The sequence below is a fragment of the Cucumis melo genome, chromosome 10 (assembly GCF_025177605.1).
Source record: "Cucumis melo cultivar AY chromosome 10, USDA_Cmelo_AY_1.0, whole genome shotgun sequence".
Taxonomy (NCBI): Eukaryota; Viridiplantae; Streptophyta; class Magnoliopsida; order Cucurbitales; family Cucurbitaceae; genus Cucumis; species Cucumis melo.
Window position 1 is genome coordinate 730,546 of NC_066866.1, and position 17,253 is coordinate 747,798.

The following is a 17,253-nucleotide window of genomic DNA, read 5'->3' on the forward strand; positions in this document are numbered from 1 at the left end:
TTTGAAAGTTTTTGTATTGTTTTCATTGACGAAAACCCATTGACCAAGTGTGGATTCGTCTCGGAATGCTGCAACGTTAGTAGTTCAGTCAAGTCAAGAAGAAAGACTTGTTGCTGATAATGGCAAGAAGAAAGGCAAAGAAAACAGTTAAGAAGTCCAGCCCTTCATCTGGACGACACGCAAAAGATGAAGCAGCGGATAAGATAAAGACTCACTCCGATGAAGATGGTATGTTGAAATTCGTAGTGATTTCAATCCTTTTTCCCCAAGCCGGAATTTCATTTTAGGAAAATTGTCTTGTTTCTCTTCGTGTTTAGTTGAACGGCATGCTGCTGCAATCCGTGCCATTCGGGATGTGGAGATCGAGCGTTTGATTACTGAATTGCGGTTGCTTCGTTCGTATTTCAACAAAGAGCAATTGCAAACTCCTCTATTGCAATTTTTCGAAGAGAAACTTCCAAGCTTGTCCATTTCGATAAGAGGCGACCAAGGAGAAATTGAAGTACAATGGAAGGATACAGAGGATGAATTACACACCAATCCAGCGGATGGAGTAGATATACATGCTTCTCTTCTTCATCGCCTTTCCACAGCTTATCCTTACTGCTCTGCCGGAATGCGATCGTTTAATGGATTTGAATTTTCCAGTAAATCAGGTATCTGTAGATTTTGGATTGTGGTGCTTAAAATTATTTGGTAAGTACTCCCTTGTGTGACGTTTCTGCTGCAACTCATCGTCTTTTCTTTCCCGGTGGCAGTGAAAACAAATCCTTTCAATGCCGAGAACCTTCAAATTCCAAACTTTGTAAGCAATTTTACTTTTAATATCTTAAATTGTTTAGCAGTAGAGCGAGTGCTACTTTGCGAGCTCACAGAATGTGATTTAGTTTGTCTATATCTTTTGTCTCGTTGTTGATTTGTGGGAAAATGCCTTCTTGTATGCTTTGGTATTATTCGGGATCCAAAGTTAGAAAAATATGACACCTCACAATTTTTATAAGATAACGTGTGCTACTTTTCTCATTCTCCACTGATTTGAGATGAGACGTCATGTGTACATAATTTGGTATTAGAGTTCATGAAGCCTAAACGGGTGTTTAGTGAGAAAAAAAAGAAGGATTTGATCCAAGAATAGTGAACATAAAAAGGTACTACCTTGAGGAACACGCTGAAGATCCACGATGGAAAAATTAAATATACTTCATAATCTTTACAAGAGAACATGAATTACTTCATTCAAAACTAATTTTTGTAATTGTTGTACAATAGGATCTTCTTTTGTTCCCCACTTAATCATATCGATGTACGGTTACTGTTCCCTATATATATAAAAATGATTAGGTAACTCCTTTCATTTTTTCCATTAGATGGATACCCATGTTTATCGAGCAGGTATTGACTGATTATCTTTATTGACAAAATTCTTGATTTTTAGGTTTTGGAGGAGCCCTCGGATAATATGGTGCTTGGCATGCCAGACATTCTCCAAACTCCTGGGGTTCGTATCTTCATGGTTCTTGCACCTCACTTATTGCATTAGCCTTCTTATGTTATCTATTATTGCCATTTTTCAATATTTGGTAGTGTCTTTGACTCAGGCAGATAGGCTCTCGCGGTTAAAGGAATAGAATTATAGTAGTGGTAGGGTGTCTGCAGTCAGTTATTGATGTCTTAATAATTAAGGATATCTAAGCTAATCCATGTCTATAAACTAATTATAGACAATTATCAAGCCTTTATTAGCTCGATCTTCAGCTTCAATAATTTTGGATACTCGACGTCTTAGTAATAAGTTGGGATCTTGTTGCTCGTCATGGATTGGGCTTTGGGTTAATAAGGTCCAATGTAAATGGTGTGAACAACACTGGTTCAACACATAGTTGTCACCTCATCTATCAAGGATTTGATATCCTGAGTTCTTTTCACAACCAAAGTGGGGTCAAGTCAAATATGGTTGTTTTGTGAGGATAACTAAGGCTCACAAGTTAATCCTCACGAAGACACTTGCTTCGTGTACTTGTTGGTAAATCGGGAATGAACTTTGTAACTAGTATTGGTTTGGACTTTATTATAAAAGTAGTATTGGTTGGTTTTACGGTAGGATAAAACAGGAGTTTATGGAACGTTGTATTATAGTTCTTTTTTTTCTCTTTTAGAGGTTCATTTTGGATTTGATTATTTCTACTCGAGTTTTCAATGGAAATGTTCCTATGGATTTCAGTGGCATCTACTGATCAAAGTTATCAACTTGAAGGGAAAAATTAATTGCAGCTTTAAGCTGCAAAAGAAGTTATTGGGTGGCAATAGTCAATCATTTATCATTAAGCATGTCATAAATAATTACTGCAGTGTAGAGGGAATGATGGAAGTGCTGGTCTCATTTCAAGCCATAATCACCATTTTAATTATGGACTAGAATCATTTATTGACGGATGGAGATATAGAAAAAGCTAGGAAAACTTTCGACCCCATGGAAAGAAGCTGGACGATAATTCTAAATACAAAGATCAGCATGGCTATAACTAAACAACATGTGAAATTTACATTTAGTAAAATCCCAGCCTTGTTTGAGGAATTTTCTGGAAGAAACTTTCTTAAGGCTATTTTTACCTCTATTTAGCATATTCTACTATGATCTAACTGGATATCGTTTCATAGATAAGTAACCAAAGATTGTCTATTGGGATGACACCGAAAACCCGAAGACTGCCAAAGCCAGGCGAGATGCTCGTGTCTATCCATGGATCCCCGCTTGGTGTTTACAAGGAAGACAACATGGAAGCAATCCATGGTATATTCATCTAAGCTCATATCTAAGAAATGCAGTGCAGTATATTTTGACTCTTCAAATTCAAAAATGTGATCGAGTAGGCTTGATAAGTTGATGGGTAATGGGTATAAATCATGATTCTACATTTTTCTAATGGATTAACTAATAATGTGCAGAATCAGAAGAGGGTTGATCGGTTGATTCAAGGTCACTTGACCGACTGTCAATAGAACCGAAACTTCAAATGCGTCTATTCCGAATGTCGTTCTACCCTTTCTTTCAACCTTCTTTTATGGTCCCTAACCTTTTATTACTTTGTTAAAGGCTACTCTTACAAGTGTAACCGAGAATTAGTGCGTTTCTACTAGAAGGAATGGGCATGTACAAACGTACAATAGCTCCACTAGATTACTATGAACGGTTAAGTTCACCATTTTGTGATTCCAAAAATATCTGAGGTGCGCCCGAGGGGAGCGATAGAAGAAGGTTGAGTCGAGGACTCTTAAGGTTTGTTTGGTGCATAATCCATAAACAAATAAGTAAATACAACTAATGTGGGATGATGGAGAAAGTGAAAATGGAAAGATGCAGCTTGAAAGTTGGGAGAACAACACTTCTGTGGTTTAGAGTGAAAATGAAAGAGGAGGTTTTCAATGGAAGAAATATGGTTTGGTTTGGGCCTCAATTGGAATTTCTGACTTGCTTTTCTTCCTTTCTTTTTTTCCCCCTCAATGTCATTATTTTGAATTTTCTGTATTTCTTCCACTTTCCTGTTAATGTGAAAGAAAAAAGTGACATTTTAGTGGTTTGATTATATTCCTTCCCCTAGTGAATGTGATTGTCTCCTTTTAATTTCTTTAAAATTGTGTACAAAATGATATAGATATTTTGAGTGGTTAGCTCTATAAAATCCCAATTGTTGCAAATTTCTATTCTTCTTTGTATTTGTATTATATCTTTAATTTTCCCATATGCAATAATTTGTCATTAAATATGGGATAATGTATATCATCTCAATTTAAAAAAAATGTTATGGGTTTGAATGATTGGTCAATAAAGTACTTACTTATATAAAGATTTTGTTGTGAAAAGAAAAAAAGAAAAAAGTAGTTTTTAGAATTTGTTATTTTTGGATCAAATCCCACAAGTCCAATGGCTTGAGAGTTGAATTTTATTACCATTTTTTGCTACTTGGGGGTCCCAAATTTTGAATTTCTAGTGTATGTCTATGTCTTCTTGTGTATGTACATATTGTAATGTTTTCCAAATAGTTGACTTATCATTTTAGTGCTATGGTCCCCCAAAATTAATATTGAAAACCTTAGTTTATTAACTTTGTCCTTTTGTTGAATTTTCAAATACATTGTTTGAACAAAATCAATCAAATCTCCGAATTTAATTATTTCTTATAAGTAGCTTTTCATGTACTTGAATATCGTTTTCATTGGTGAGAAGGTAGCATTGATGTGATTTTATAGACTTTTCAAAAATAGCATGACGTTAACAATATTTATATTAAAAAAAATGCAAAGAAATCGCCACTGATTTGAAAACTTGATTCATGAATCATGGTAATATAGTTTATTGCAAAGATTAGAGAGAATTGTTATAGATAGCAAAAATTAAACCGAAATGTTTGGATAGTTCTTTTTTTCAATTCATCCGTGTCAAAATATTGACTAACTATTTTTTGCCTGTCACAAAATATGTATATAGATAAAGGTTTTTCCGCTTAATATTTTAATCAAACATATAAAAACAGACAAAATTTGAGTCTTGAGCATGGCAAATAATTGCAAATAGAGCAATTAAATTTAAAATGTCGACGTATAAAACAATATTTTAAATAAAACTAAAAATATAACAAAAACTATCGGTTATATTAGTAATAGATTTTATTATATATATATATATATTATATAATTGTATAATTGGTTATTATTTCTAAAACTTCCTCTTAATTATCCTTTTTTTTCCTTCATTCTATTATTATTTTTTTATTTTATTTGAAAAATATTAGTCCAACCATTTGGGTGAAGATTCAAAGGAATTATTTTAGTTGAGTGTAAATATTTCCCATGATTTGAAAATTAAGAACAAATGTTTTTCCAATGAGATCATTACCAAAAATGATTCATAAATTGCTTGACCTAATTATATATATATAATCGGTCAATTCTCTTGATTTGACACCCAAGTTGAATATACAAATATTTTTAATTACAGTTAATTATAATTATCCATTCGTTTGAATTTCTATCCTTTCTAGAACGACATCTACTTTTGTTAGTTATTATACTTTAAGACGTGTATTTTGATTTTAATGCAAAACTATGAAAATAGTTTTAGATTAAAAAAAACACACCATATCAAAATGATCATAAACATAAATGACGATTAGACGAAGAAATATAGAATTTAATTGTAAATTATATATTATCGCATTAACTATTTGGAAAGAGGAATTTAGAGGTTTAATATCACATAAATTTAAAAACTATCTTTGCAAGTTAAGCCTTTCTATATTTGATAGGATGAGGTATCAATATATATGTTAGAATGAGATATGGTGAGTGTTATACGCAAGATTGACTGAAAAGACATAAATGACATTTTGACAAGAACGTAGACAACAAAATGATTTAGATCGAAACAACCACCTAAGACCATAATGAGTTTAGGGAAGAGGGACTTGGGGTCATGAGTCATGACCCAAGCAAGTATGCTTGGCCTCGACCCACCTCATTAAAAACCTAAAGAGACATGTTTCATGCATACCCCAACAAAGTATAACTATATTGTAGGCCCAAAGCATAGTTAAAGTGAGGTGTATGTATTGAGATTGGTCGATGTCAATCCTAGCGAAATGACGAACTGGGGACGTGCCCTCTTCACACACACCCAAACTCAATAAGTCAAGGGAGGTTTTAAGCAATTCGAAAATAGGTATACACATTTGTCCTGATACATTCTCTTCTCTTACCGACACCGTTCTACACTCAAAACGTAAGAACAAAAAAGCTTCAACCTATTCTGTGTTATGTTAACACAAAACGAGAAGTTGAGTTTAAACTCACATACCAAAGTCTTTTTCTTTAAAGCTACCATAGCCTTAATAGTGTATACTTTTTTGACAAATATTTGAAATTTGCTCTAAACATTTCCTTTTTGTTTTTCATTGGAAAAAGATATCAGCCATATGAATTTTTATTTTTATGTTTTGAATTGTTTATTTATTTTCTCTAATTTCTTTATTACTTTTCTATCTATTTTAAATCATTTTCATAATCGTAAGATTTTCTTCTATTTTTTACTTGTAAATTTTTAATAATATAAATTTTAGGAGATCCCATTTAAAGAGTTTCTAAATTTTAATTAATATACATATATAATGTTAGTTTTATTTAATTTGTATTTTTTTAAAAAAAAAAACTTAACATTTTAAAGTTGGATGAGATGATAATTATTATATGTGATAAAAGAAAAATGTTTATTTTTTATATTTATTATTATACTTTTCAAAATTGTTTGCTTAAAAAATTTGGTTAAATATCACTTATTATTCTTATATTATACTTTCTACTTCCTTCCTCGATTTTTCAAAACGGATGCTAACATAAACCTAACTTAACACTAATATATCGATTTGGAGATCAATATTCCAATTTTCCATCTCAATTATCCTAAAAAATGGATAAGGATAATTAATTTCTCAATTTATTTTCTTCGTTTCTTTTTCTTTTAAAGAGATTTTTTATTGTCCAAGATCAGAAGATTTCATATAATTAAAGTTGAATGCAATAATACTTGACAATCTTGACTACAGAAAAGTGAGACACTCTTTTCTTTTTTAATCATGTGCTAATTAATTTTAAGATGTTAATTATTCTATATTTTTTTAACCTATGATATATATATATATATATATATATATATATATATAGTGGTCTTTGTATTGAACTTTGTGCATATTACTTTGAAAACATATATTAATAAATAAGTCTTAAGGTTGATTTTCTTTTATCCACCAGATCTAATTTAAAAAAAAAAGAAAAAAAAATTCACAAGTGGCAATATAATATATCTGTTCATATATTCTAGAAAATTAATCCTATGATCGTATATCGATTGATTAAAGTTTACGTTATCTTTTACGATGTTCTTAAATTTTGTTTTAGTTTATTATATAATATTTTTTTAAAAAATACCTAAATAATTAAATTGAAACTTTACATACATATATTTTTATAATATCTATAAAAAACAATTGATCAATTGATATTATATGTAAAGTTCATTTGGTGAGACTTGTTGATATAAAATAAAGTTACCAATTCTTTCAATTTTTTCATAACTAATAAGCCAACAAATCAAAATAAAACAATATAGATATGACTGTGTTAAAGTTAATCCATAGTAATTAATTAGGGCATCTCCATGTTTGTAGGACATAGGACAGACACACAATGACATTAATTAAAATAATTAAAACTTCCAAGTCAACTATAAAGTCTTATCTTAGAATTCGAAAAATGTCTATATATTTTCCTCCCGTTCACAACCCCTCAATAACCCAACCTCTTATCACTCTCTCTTTTTCTCTTATTCTCTTCTTTCCCTTTTTCAGAAGAGAGAAAAAGAAAAACCCTCAAAATCTCTGAATTCCTTTTTCTTTTAAAACAGTAATCGACTTCGAGAAAATGGTGGCCGGCGGAGGAATCTCCGGATGCTCCGACATAGGTAGCATCGCGGTCCACGTCATCACCGGACGGTGGTTCGTGGTGTTTGCTTCACTCCTCATCATGGCGGCGGCCGGAGCAACGTACATGTTCGGCTTGTACTCGAGCGATATTAAATCGGTTTTGGGTTACGATCAAACAACGTTAAATTTGTTGAGTTTTTTCAAGGATTTGGGTGCAAACGTCGGCGTTTTATCTGGACTTATTAACGAGGTTACGCCGCCGTGGGTGGTTCTATCCATCGGCGCCGTTTTGAACTTCTTTGGTTACTTTATGATTTGGCTTGCCGTCACTCGTCGAATCTCCACCCCTAAAGTTTGGCAAATGTGTCTCTATATTTGTATTGGAGCCAATTCTCAATCCTTTGCTAATACAGGTTCTCTCGTCACTTGTGTTAAGAACTTCCCTGAAAGCCGCGGAGTCGTTCTTGGTATGTATTTTAAGTCTTTAAATTAATAAAAGATTCTCAAAAACTAAGTTTTTTTTTTTTTTTTTTCATTTTCATATGAAGTTTATACAAGACGTTTTTTAACTTTTAATTATACATTGATGAACATTTGAGACTTTCTTCTTTCACCTATTCAACCTTATCGCAAACAAACGATTACGTGAAATTCAAAATGTTGGACACGAAAATTCAAATTTCTAACTAGTGGATGAATTTAAAAAATCAATTAATCACTTAGTTAAGTTAAGTTAAGTTGGAAAACTAAAATTAATATAATTTAATCTTTAATTATAAATTATTATCATCTTGAAATTCAAACTTAGATTTTGTAAATAGAGAAGAAGAAAAAAAAACTTCTATTGTTTAGTATTTTCATAGAGATTCCAACATTTGATTCCATATGTTTAAACAAATAAATCACTACTAATTAAACGTTACAAATTTTAGGTATCTTGAAGGGATACGTCGGGCTGAGCGGCGCCATTATCACACAACTCTTCCACGCATTTTACGGCAACGACACCAAATCCTTAATTCTCCTCATCGGATGGCTTCCCGCTGCCATTTCCTTCGCATCTTTACGCACAATACGTATCATGAAAGTCATCCGCCAACCAAACGAGCTTAAAGTCTTCTACAACTTCCTCTACATTTCTCTTGCCCTCGCCGGATTCCTAATGCTAATGATCATTGTAGAAAGCAAAAAAGAGTTCAATCAAAACGAATACGGTGGCAGCGCCGCCGTCGTCCTCCTCCTACTTTTCCTCCCACTTGCTATCGTCATCATCGAAGAATACAATCTTTGGAAACTCAAAACTGCTCTCGTTAAATCCCCAAATCCGTCTGTTCAAATCGTAACAGAGAAACTCCCAAAAACAGAGCATCCAAAACAATTAGAGCAAAAAGAACCATCTTGTTGGACAACAATTTTCAACCCACCACAACGTGGCGAGGATTTCACAATTCTTCAAGCTCTCTTCAGCTTCGACATGCTGATTCTATTCATCGCTGCAATCTGCGGTGTCGGTGGAACGTTAACGGCGATTGACAATTTGGGTCAAATCGGAATGTCTTTGGGATACCCAAAAAGAAGCATTAGCACATTTGTAACATTAGTCAGCATTTGGAATTACCTCGGCCGAGTTGCCTCCGGTTTCATCTCTGAAATTGTTTTGACAAAATACAAATTCCCTCGTCCTTTAATGCTCTCTCTAACCCTTCTTTTGTCCTGTGTCGGCCATTTGATAATCGCATTTGACGTCCCAAATGGGCTATACGTTGCTTCCATCGTAATCGGATTCTGCTTTGGAGCACAATGGCCGTTGATTTTCGCCATAATTTCAGAGCTTTTTGGGTTGAAATATTACTCAACGCTTTACAATTTCGGGTCAGTGGCGAGTCCAATTGGGCTATATATTCTGAATGTGAAAGTGGCTGGGAATTTCTACGACCGAGAAGCAGAGAAGCAGCTCAGTGCAAAAGGGATTATACGAAAAGCAGGGGAAGAATTAAAGTGCTTTGGAGGGGAATGCTTTAAGCTTTCATTCATTGTAATCACAGCTGTTACTTTACTGGGTATGTTAGTTTCATTGATTCTAGTGATCAGAACAAGAAGTTTCTACAAAAGTGATATTTACAAGAAATTTAGAGATGAAGCCGAAACAACAGAGGTGGCCGGAAATGGGGTTATAGAGGTCGCCGGTGTACCGGAAGAGAGAAGAAAATGATGGGAATGTAGAAAAGATAACAAAGGGAAAGTTGAAATGTATGAGTAAAATCCAAATGGGTTGAAGAAGAGAGATGAGAAAGATAGATTTAAGACAATTTTAGATTGATTTTTGGGAACTAATTTTCTTTTACTCATCTCTTGGCTTTTGTTGTTTGAAAGTACAAAGTCTATCCTTTTGTGAATGAGATTATAATTAGCAAAAGAGAGAGAATGAGTTAAGATAAGGTTTCTTCTAAGAGCTTTTATTTAGAATGTTTCTTTATCATTGTAATTCAAGATTTAGAATTGTTTTTTATGCTATTCATTTTGAAAGGTTTAGGTTTAATTTAGAAAGAAAGGAAAATTGAGGTGTTTGAGAAGCTATCTATCTTAAAATAGTTTTTGGAATGAATTTAAACGGTTTTGTAAAAAAAATGTTTAAATAAAAGTGAGTTTTTTAAAAAATATTTCCAAATTAAACTTTTTGTTCAAACCACTTTAACTAATATTCTTATATTCTACTATCGACTTTAATTTTTCAAATGTACAAGAAGATAAACATAACTCAACTGACAAATTTGACATAAAGTGTATACTTTTGAGCGTGTGGTCAAAATTTTGATTATGCAATAATTCTCATACGTATTGTTGACGAAAAGAGAAAAACCAAATGGTAAGAGAATTGAATTAACAAATTCTTATTATTTGTGTCGACCAAAACCAACTAACTAAAATTTTCAACAATTTTATGATTGATTTTCAGTAATGGCTTTCTCTGAAAACCAATAGCAACCGACCAATTTAAACCTCTATCTAGAGTTGTTGATGACTTTACCATAAAAAATAGAAAACATCACCGTTAATAATATATGTATATATATATATACATATATATGACATTCATCCATTACTAATTAACTTTGAGATGAAACTCCAAATAAATGTTTAAAACAATTAATATTAGCGATTTGATGAGGAAAATGTGAGAAAATACATCTTGAGAATAGGATCCTAACATATTTGAAGGGATCTTGCCATTATTTTTTTAAAAAAATAAAAATTAAATTAAACTCTCAATGTTGAAAGGATGTTTTAAAAAGCTAAAACAAGCTAATGCAGAGCATTTAATCGTCGTATCAGATTTGAAAAAAATCAAATATTTAAACTTGAGGTTCGTATTACACGTTTTATATCATTTGAGCTATACTCATTTTGACATATTTATTAGAATAGAATAAAATTGCTAATTGGTCTAAAGATTTTTAAAGTGCAATATTCGATTATTTCGAACATGTTTAAAAAGTTTAAACTAATCTTGATATCAATTGTCCAATCATCATCGTAGGTAGGAAGGAATTAAGTCTATCACATATGAATGGTACATATAATACACACTTTAGATTCTTCAAAAGCCAACCATAGTCTCCATCTTTGATTTAAAAAAAAAAAAAAAATCTCTTTATATTTCCCTTCAATTCACAACCCCTTACCAACCTAACCTCTCGTTATCTCTCTTTTTTACGATCATAATGTTGGCCTGTGAAAGAATCTTGGGATGCTCCGACATAAGGAGCATTGTCGTCCATGTCATCTTCGGACGATGGTTCGTGTTGTTTGCTTCACTCATAATCATGACGGTGGCAGGAGCAACGTACATGTTTAGCTTGTATTCAAACGACATCAAATCGACTTTGGGTTACGACCAAACAACATTGAATTTGTTGAGTTTTTCTAAAGATTTGGGTGCAAACGTTGGTATTTTGTCTGGACTTATTAACGAGGTTACGCCGCCGTGGGTGGTTTTGTCCATTGGCGCTGTAACGAATTTCTTTGGTTACTTTATGATTTGGCTCGCTATTACTCATCGAATCTCCACTCCCAAGGTTTGGCAAATGTGTCTTTATATTTGTATTGGAGCCAATTCTCAATCCTTTGCTAATACAGGTTCGATGGTCACTTGTGTCAAGAATTTTCCTCAAAGTCGTGGCGCCGTTCTTGGTAAGTATTTTAATTACAAGTTTAGTCCATAAACTTTTAGCATTGGTCCTTACAACTATTTATAGTATTAATTAGCCGTTATTTTTTTTAAAATCTAATGGCTACTACTAACTAACCGTTCAAAACTTTTAGGTATCTTAAAGGGATACATCGGGCTGAGCGGCGCCATAATAACACGACTCTTCCACGCATTTTATGGCGCCGACGCGAAATCCTTAATTCTCTTCATCGGATGGCTCCCGCCGGCGATTTCCTTTGCATCTATACCGATAGTTCGTATCATGAAAGTCATCCGACAACCAAAAGAGCTCAAAGTCTTCTACAATTTTCTTTACATTTCTCTTGCTCTCGCCGGGTTCCTAATGTTAATGATCATTGTAGAGAGTAAAACAGAGTTCACTCAAAATCAATACGGTGGCAGCGTCGCGGTCCTCCTCCTCCTTCTCCTACTCCCACTCGTCGTTGTTGTCATCGAAGAATACAATCTCTGGAAACTCAAAACCGCTCCCGTTAAATCCCCAACTCCCTCTGTTCAAATCGTTACAGAGCAACTCCCGAAAACAGAGCATCCAAAACAAGAACAAAAAGAACCATCTTGTTGGAGAACAATTTTCAGCCCACCAGAACGCGGCGAGGATTTCACAATTCTTCAAGGTCTCTTCAGCGTCGACATGCTGATTGTATTCACATCAGCGGCTTGCGGCTTGGGAGGAACGTTAACGGCAATCGACAATTTGGGGCAAATCGGGATGTCTTTGGGATACCCAAAAAAAAGCATTAGCACATTTGTAACGTTAGTCAGCATTTGGAATTACCTCGGCCGAGTTGCCTGTGGTTTCTTCTCTGAAATCGTTTTGATAAAATACAAATTCCCTCGTACTTTAATATTTTCACTGATCCTTCTATTGTCCTGTGTCGGCCATTTGATGATCGCATTTGACGTCCCAAATGGGATATACGTTGCTTCCATCGTAATCGGATTCTGCTTTGGAGCACAATGGCCGTTAATTTTCGCCATAATTTCAGATCTTTTTGGGTTGAAATATTACTCAACGCTTTACAATTTCGGGTCAGTGGCGAGTCCAATTGGGCTATATGTTCTGAATGTGAAAGTGGCTGGGAATTTCTATGACAGAGAAGCAGAGAAGCAGCTCAGAGCGAAAGGGATTATACGAAAAGCAGGGGAAGAATTGAAGTGCTATGGAGGGGAATGTTTTAAGCTTTCGTTCATCGTAATCACTGCAGTTTCTTTGATGGGTATGTTTATTTCATTGATTTTAGTGATTAGAACAAGAAGTTTCTACAAAAGTGATATTTACAAAAAGTTTAGAGATGAAGCCGAAACAGAGGTGGCCGGAAATGAGGCTGCGGCGACGACCGGAGCAGCAGAAGTGACAGAGAAAACTATAATACATAGAAGAAGTTGAAAAGTGGAGTAAAATCCAATAAAATGTTTGAAGCAAAGAGATGAGAAAGACAGATTTGAGAGACCTTTTTTTCCCCTCATCTCTGTCCTTTGATTGAAGGCACAATGTTTCATCATCCTATTGTATTGTAATATTAAGGTTCTTAATAGGGTTTATATTTAAAGAAAGTTGCATGTTGTCATTGAAGAATTGATTAATCTATAAACTTTTTACTTTTTAATCTTTGCTATTTAATTTTACATAACGGATTAGAACCTGAGCAAGCATAATTTAATTAGCATAGTTCTTTTGTTATAATTTTCTACTTCTTCAAACTTTCAAATGGACATCAATACAAGCATAGTTCAATCAAAAAGTTTAGAATAAAGTTTGTACAATATGTCGGTGAGATTAGGGCCTTAAGGGTTATCTTACCCTTCGTATACTTAAAAAATAATAGATAAGAGTATTGAATCAACTTCCTACTCTTCATATATTCTAAAACATATGGTGGTACCGAAATATTTTTCAAACATTCTTACTTTTTAATAAGTATATATACGGTGGAAGAATAAAATCTCTCCAAACTCGTGTGGTTGATACTATTTACAAGCTTTATCTCAATTTTCTTAGATTTATTTCGACATGCTTATTGAAATAATATAATTAATTCAAGCATTTATCCATTTCACAAATCAACTAACTATGCATTCTAAACTATTTAAATCTACACCAACTCAATAAAAATTAAGATATTTATCTCAAAGTTAATCCACACACAAAAAAAGGTCGAATAAGGACAAATTAAAATTGATGATCTTCCCTTTATATTTTGCAAGTCAACTATAGAACTTGTCTGTACGAACATAACTCGACTTAATTTGAATCCACTAACTTGACAACTATAGACTCTATGCTTGATTTGAGAAAATCTCTATATATTCTCCATTCATTCATCATTCACAACCATCAAATTTTCATTTGGAATAATAATAATCCACCTCTAAGAAAATGGTGGTTAGCGAAGGAAGATTGAGATGCTTCAACATAAAAAATATAGTCATCCACATCATCATTGGACGATGGTTCGTGGTGTTTGCTTCACTCCTAATCACGGCGATGTCTAGAACAATGTACATGTTCGGTCTATATTCGGGCGACATTAAATCGGTTTTGGGTTACGACCAAACGACATTGAATTTGTTGAGTTTTTTTCAAGAGTTGGGTGCAAACATCTGCGTTTTATCTGGTCTTATTAACGAGGTTACACCACCTTGGGTGGTTCTATTAATTGGCATCGTTATGAATATCTTTGATTACTTTATGATATGGCTCGGTGTTACTCGTCGGATCTCCGCCCAAAAGTTTGGCAAACGTGTCTCTATATTTGTATTGGAGGAAGTTCTCACTTCTTTGCTAATACGGGTTCTATAGTTACTTGTGTCAATAACTTCCCCGAAAGGCGTGGCGTTGTTCTCGGTAATTCTTTATTAAAATTTAATCCCTAAGATGGCGTGGAATTAATGATTAACTACCATTATGTACTTTAATTATGGTAAAACTAAAAATTTTGTCCATTTATATATATATATATATATATATATATATTTGTTTACAAATGATGAAGAGTGTTTAATTAAATTTTAAATTTTCAATTTTTGTATATATGATGGTTATTTAAATTTTCAATATTATGTATTTTTTAAAAAATTAGGTATTTTGAAGGGATACGTCGGACTAAGCGGCGCCATAATCACACAGCTCTTCCACGCATTTTACGACGGCGACACCAAATCCTTAATTCTCCTCATTGGGTGGCTTCCGGCCGCAATTTCCTTCGCATTCTTACGAACAATCCGTATCATGAAAGTTATCCAACAGCCAAATGAGCTCAAAGTTTTCTACAATTTCCTCTACATTTTTCTTGTCCTCGCCGGATTCCTCATGCTAATGATCATTGTACAAAGCAAAACAGAGTTCACTCAAAACCAATATGGTGGCAGCGCCGCCGCCATCATCGTCCTTCTCCTTCTCCCACTCGCCGTCGTCACTATCGAAGAATACAATCTCTGGAAACTTAAAACCAAATCTCCAAACCCCTCTGTTCAAATCATAACAGAGCAACTCCCGAAAACAGAGCATCCAAAACAAGAACAAAAAGAACCATCTGATTTTATTCCTATCCATAATTAGTGGCGTTAGTGGAACGTTAACGGTGATTGAAAATTTGGGTAAAATCGGAATGTCTTTGGGATACCCAAAAAGAAGCATTAGCACATTTGTAACATTAATCAGCATTTGGAATTACCTCGGCCGAGTTGGCTCCGGTTTCCTCTCTGAAATTGTTTTGACAAAATACAAATTCCCTCGTCCTTTAATGCTCTCTCTAACCCTTCTTTGGTCCTGTGTCGGCCATTTGATGATCGCATTTGACGTCCCAAATGGGTTATACGTTGCTTCCATCGTAGTCGAATTCTGTTTTGGAGCACAATGCCCAGTGATTTTCGCTATAATTTCAGAGATTTTTGGGTTGAAATATTACTCAACGCTTTACAATTTCGGGACAGCTGCGATGCCAATCTATATATTATGAATGTGAAAGAGGCTGGGAAGTTGTACGACAGAGAAACAGCTGAAAGCAAAAGGGATTATGCGAAAAGCCGGGGAAGAATTAAAGTGCTTTGGAGGGGAATGCTTTAAGCTTTCGTTCATTATAATCACTGTGGTTACTTTGTTGAGTATGTTTATTTCATTGATATTAGTGATGAGAACGAGGAGTTTCTACAAGAGTGATATTTATAAGAAGTTTAAAAATGAAGCTGAAACTGAGGTTGTCCGAAATGGGGCTGTGGAGGCCGCCGGAGTACCGGAGGAGACGAGAAAATGATGGAAGAAATTGAGAAGATGAGTTAAATTAGGCCATCACTTTTGTTTCTTTATCAAAGTTATTAAGAATAGCTAAAAGTACACAAAGTTTATTTAGCTTTTTTATCTTTTAAATCAGTTGAATTTTTTTATATTCTCTCGTACCGAACCATCCCTAACCCTAACCCTAACCCTAACCCCCATCCTCCATCTCCCACTGATCCTTCTTCTTCCACAGTCTTCCTCTCCCAATCAATCCATTGTTACTTTCTCCATCATTCTGATATAGCACAAGTTCGCTTTTAGTTTCTGGTTTAATTCGTTAACCAAATCAAACTGTTCCTTCAAGTAGGTTTCGTTGATGGAATGCACTTTCTAAACCATTGACAGATTTAGTATAAGTTTAGGGGCTCGAATTTCTCTTGAGTTTATCTCTTTATATATTATATATAAAGAAATTTATTTAATTTTTAATAGGTAGCTCGGTGGTTATTTTGTTTGTCGTCAACTTCTTCCCACCTAAGTTTGAATCTTACTGTGTAATTTATCCCACCTAAATTAAAGCTAGTAGGCACAATCGAATGATGAATAATCTCGTAAAGGACAATTGTGATCCACGAAAGTCAAATTTATTAATTTTTAGAACCACTTATATGTTTATAAATTATTTTAACTTAACTAAAAACCTCTATCAATAAATTTTTTGGATCTGTGACTGTCCTAAACCGACTTAGGTCATCGCGGCTTGGATCTTCACAACTAAGTTGCCCTTTTTCGCACTCAATTTCTTTCTTATATATTCACACTTTATATAAAATTAAACTAATCAGTATATTCTCAAACTTCCTTTTCATTACTTTAAACAAAGTAAAATATGAACTTCAAACTTAAAAGGGGCAGATAATATAGCACAGCTAATTATTGATTGTTTTTGTTAATTAATTAGAATTTAAGTTGTATAGACTTTGGTGTAATCTATGTATATATTTGTTGAGTTTTATAGAAGTTTCATTTAATTTAATATTAAAATTTTGCAAAAATGACTCCTAAGTTCATGAATTTTTGTTAGCCCCACGTGGCAGGCTAAGATTAATTAATAAGGTAGAATTTCCCTATCAAATAATGTAGTAAAATGAAGTCTTCTTTATTTGGTGTTTTTGTAATATAATACTATTTATTGACCATCGTGATTGTTAGTGTTACGTAATTATAACACTTCAATATTTAATTCTTTATGTCTCATTTTTTCCATTTCAATTTTACTTTTTTTTTCTTAATTTTTTTTCGTCACTAATTAACAAAAAGAAAGAGAATCGCAA

At 33.5% G+C, this 17,253-nt stretch overlaps 3 protein-coding genes and 1 pseudogene across 3 annotated transcripts; all 4 read left to right on the forward strand.

Moving 5' to 3' along the window:
• Positions 1–84: 84 nt before the first annotated feature.
• LOC103489436 (uncharacterized) lies at positions 85–3,696 on the forward strand. Its single transcript, XM_017044790.2, has 6 exons — positions 85–228; positions 318–656; positions 759–805; positions 1,436–1,498; positions 2,659–2,791; positions 2,947–3,696. The coding sequence occupies exons 1-6, from the start codon at positions 120–122 to the stop codon at positions 2,961–2,963; spliced, it is 708 nt and encodes a 235-aa protein (XP_016900279.1). The 5' UTR covers positions 85–119; the 3' UTR covers positions 2,964–3,696.
• A 3,643-nt stretch (positions 3,697–7,339) lies between these two features.
• On the forward strand, positions 7,340–9,979 carry LOC103489435 (protein NUCLEAR FUSION DEFECTIVE 4-like). Its single transcript, XM_008448597.3, has 2 exons — positions 7,340–7,939; positions 8,405–9,979. Exons 1-2 carry the CDS (start codon positions 7,471–7,473, stop codon positions 9,682–9,684), a joined length of 1,749 nt encoding a protein of 582 aa, XP_008446819.2. The 5' UTR covers positions 7,340–7,470; the 3' UTR covers positions 9,685–9,979.
• Positions 9,980–11,171: 1,192 nt separating this feature from the next.
• Positions 11,172–13,307, forward strand: LOC103489566 (uncharacterized). Its single transcript, XM_051091009.1, has 2 exons — positions 11,172–11,663; positions 11,796–13,307. Exons 1-2 carry the CDS (start codon positions 11,195–11,197, stop codon positions 13,088–13,090), a joined length of 1,764 nt encoding a protein of 587 aa, XP_050946966.1. The 5' UTR covers positions 11,172–11,194; the 3' UTR covers positions 13,091–13,307.
• A 773-nt stretch (positions 13,308–14,080) lies between these two features.
• LOC127151348 (uncharacterized) lies at positions 14,081–15,956 on the forward strand (annotated as a pseudogene).
• Positions 15,957–17,253: the final 1,297 nt, after the last annotated feature.

Coding starts and splice junctions, on each gene's coding strand:
- LOC103489435 (XM_008448597.3), top strand. CDS start 7,471: ATGGTGGCCGGCGGAGGAATCTCCGGATGCTCCGACATAGGTAGCATC. Junction 7,940..8,404: donor AAGCCGCGGAGTCGTTCTTG/GTATGTATTTTA, acceptor TACAAATTTTAG/GTATCTTGAAGGGATACGTC.
- LOC103489436 (XM_017044790.2), top strand. CDS start 120: ATGGCAAGAAGAAAGGCAAAGAAAACAGTTAAGAAGTCCAGCCCTTCA. Junction 229..317: donor GACTCACTCCGATGAAGATG/GTATGTTGAAAT, acceptor CTTCGTGTTTAG/TTGAACGGCATGCTGCTGCA. Junction 806..1,435: donor ACCTTCAAATTCCAAACTTT/GTAAGCAATTTT, acceptor CTTGATTTTTAG/GTTTTGGAGGAGCCCTCGGA.
- LOC103489566 (XM_051091009.1), top strand. CDS start 11,195: ATGTTGGCCTGTGAAAGAATCTTGGGATGCTCCGACATAAGGAGCATT. Junction 11,664..11,795: donor AAGTCGTGGCGCCGTTCTTG/GTAAGTATTTTA, acceptor CAAAACTTTTAG/GTATCTTAAAGGGATACATC.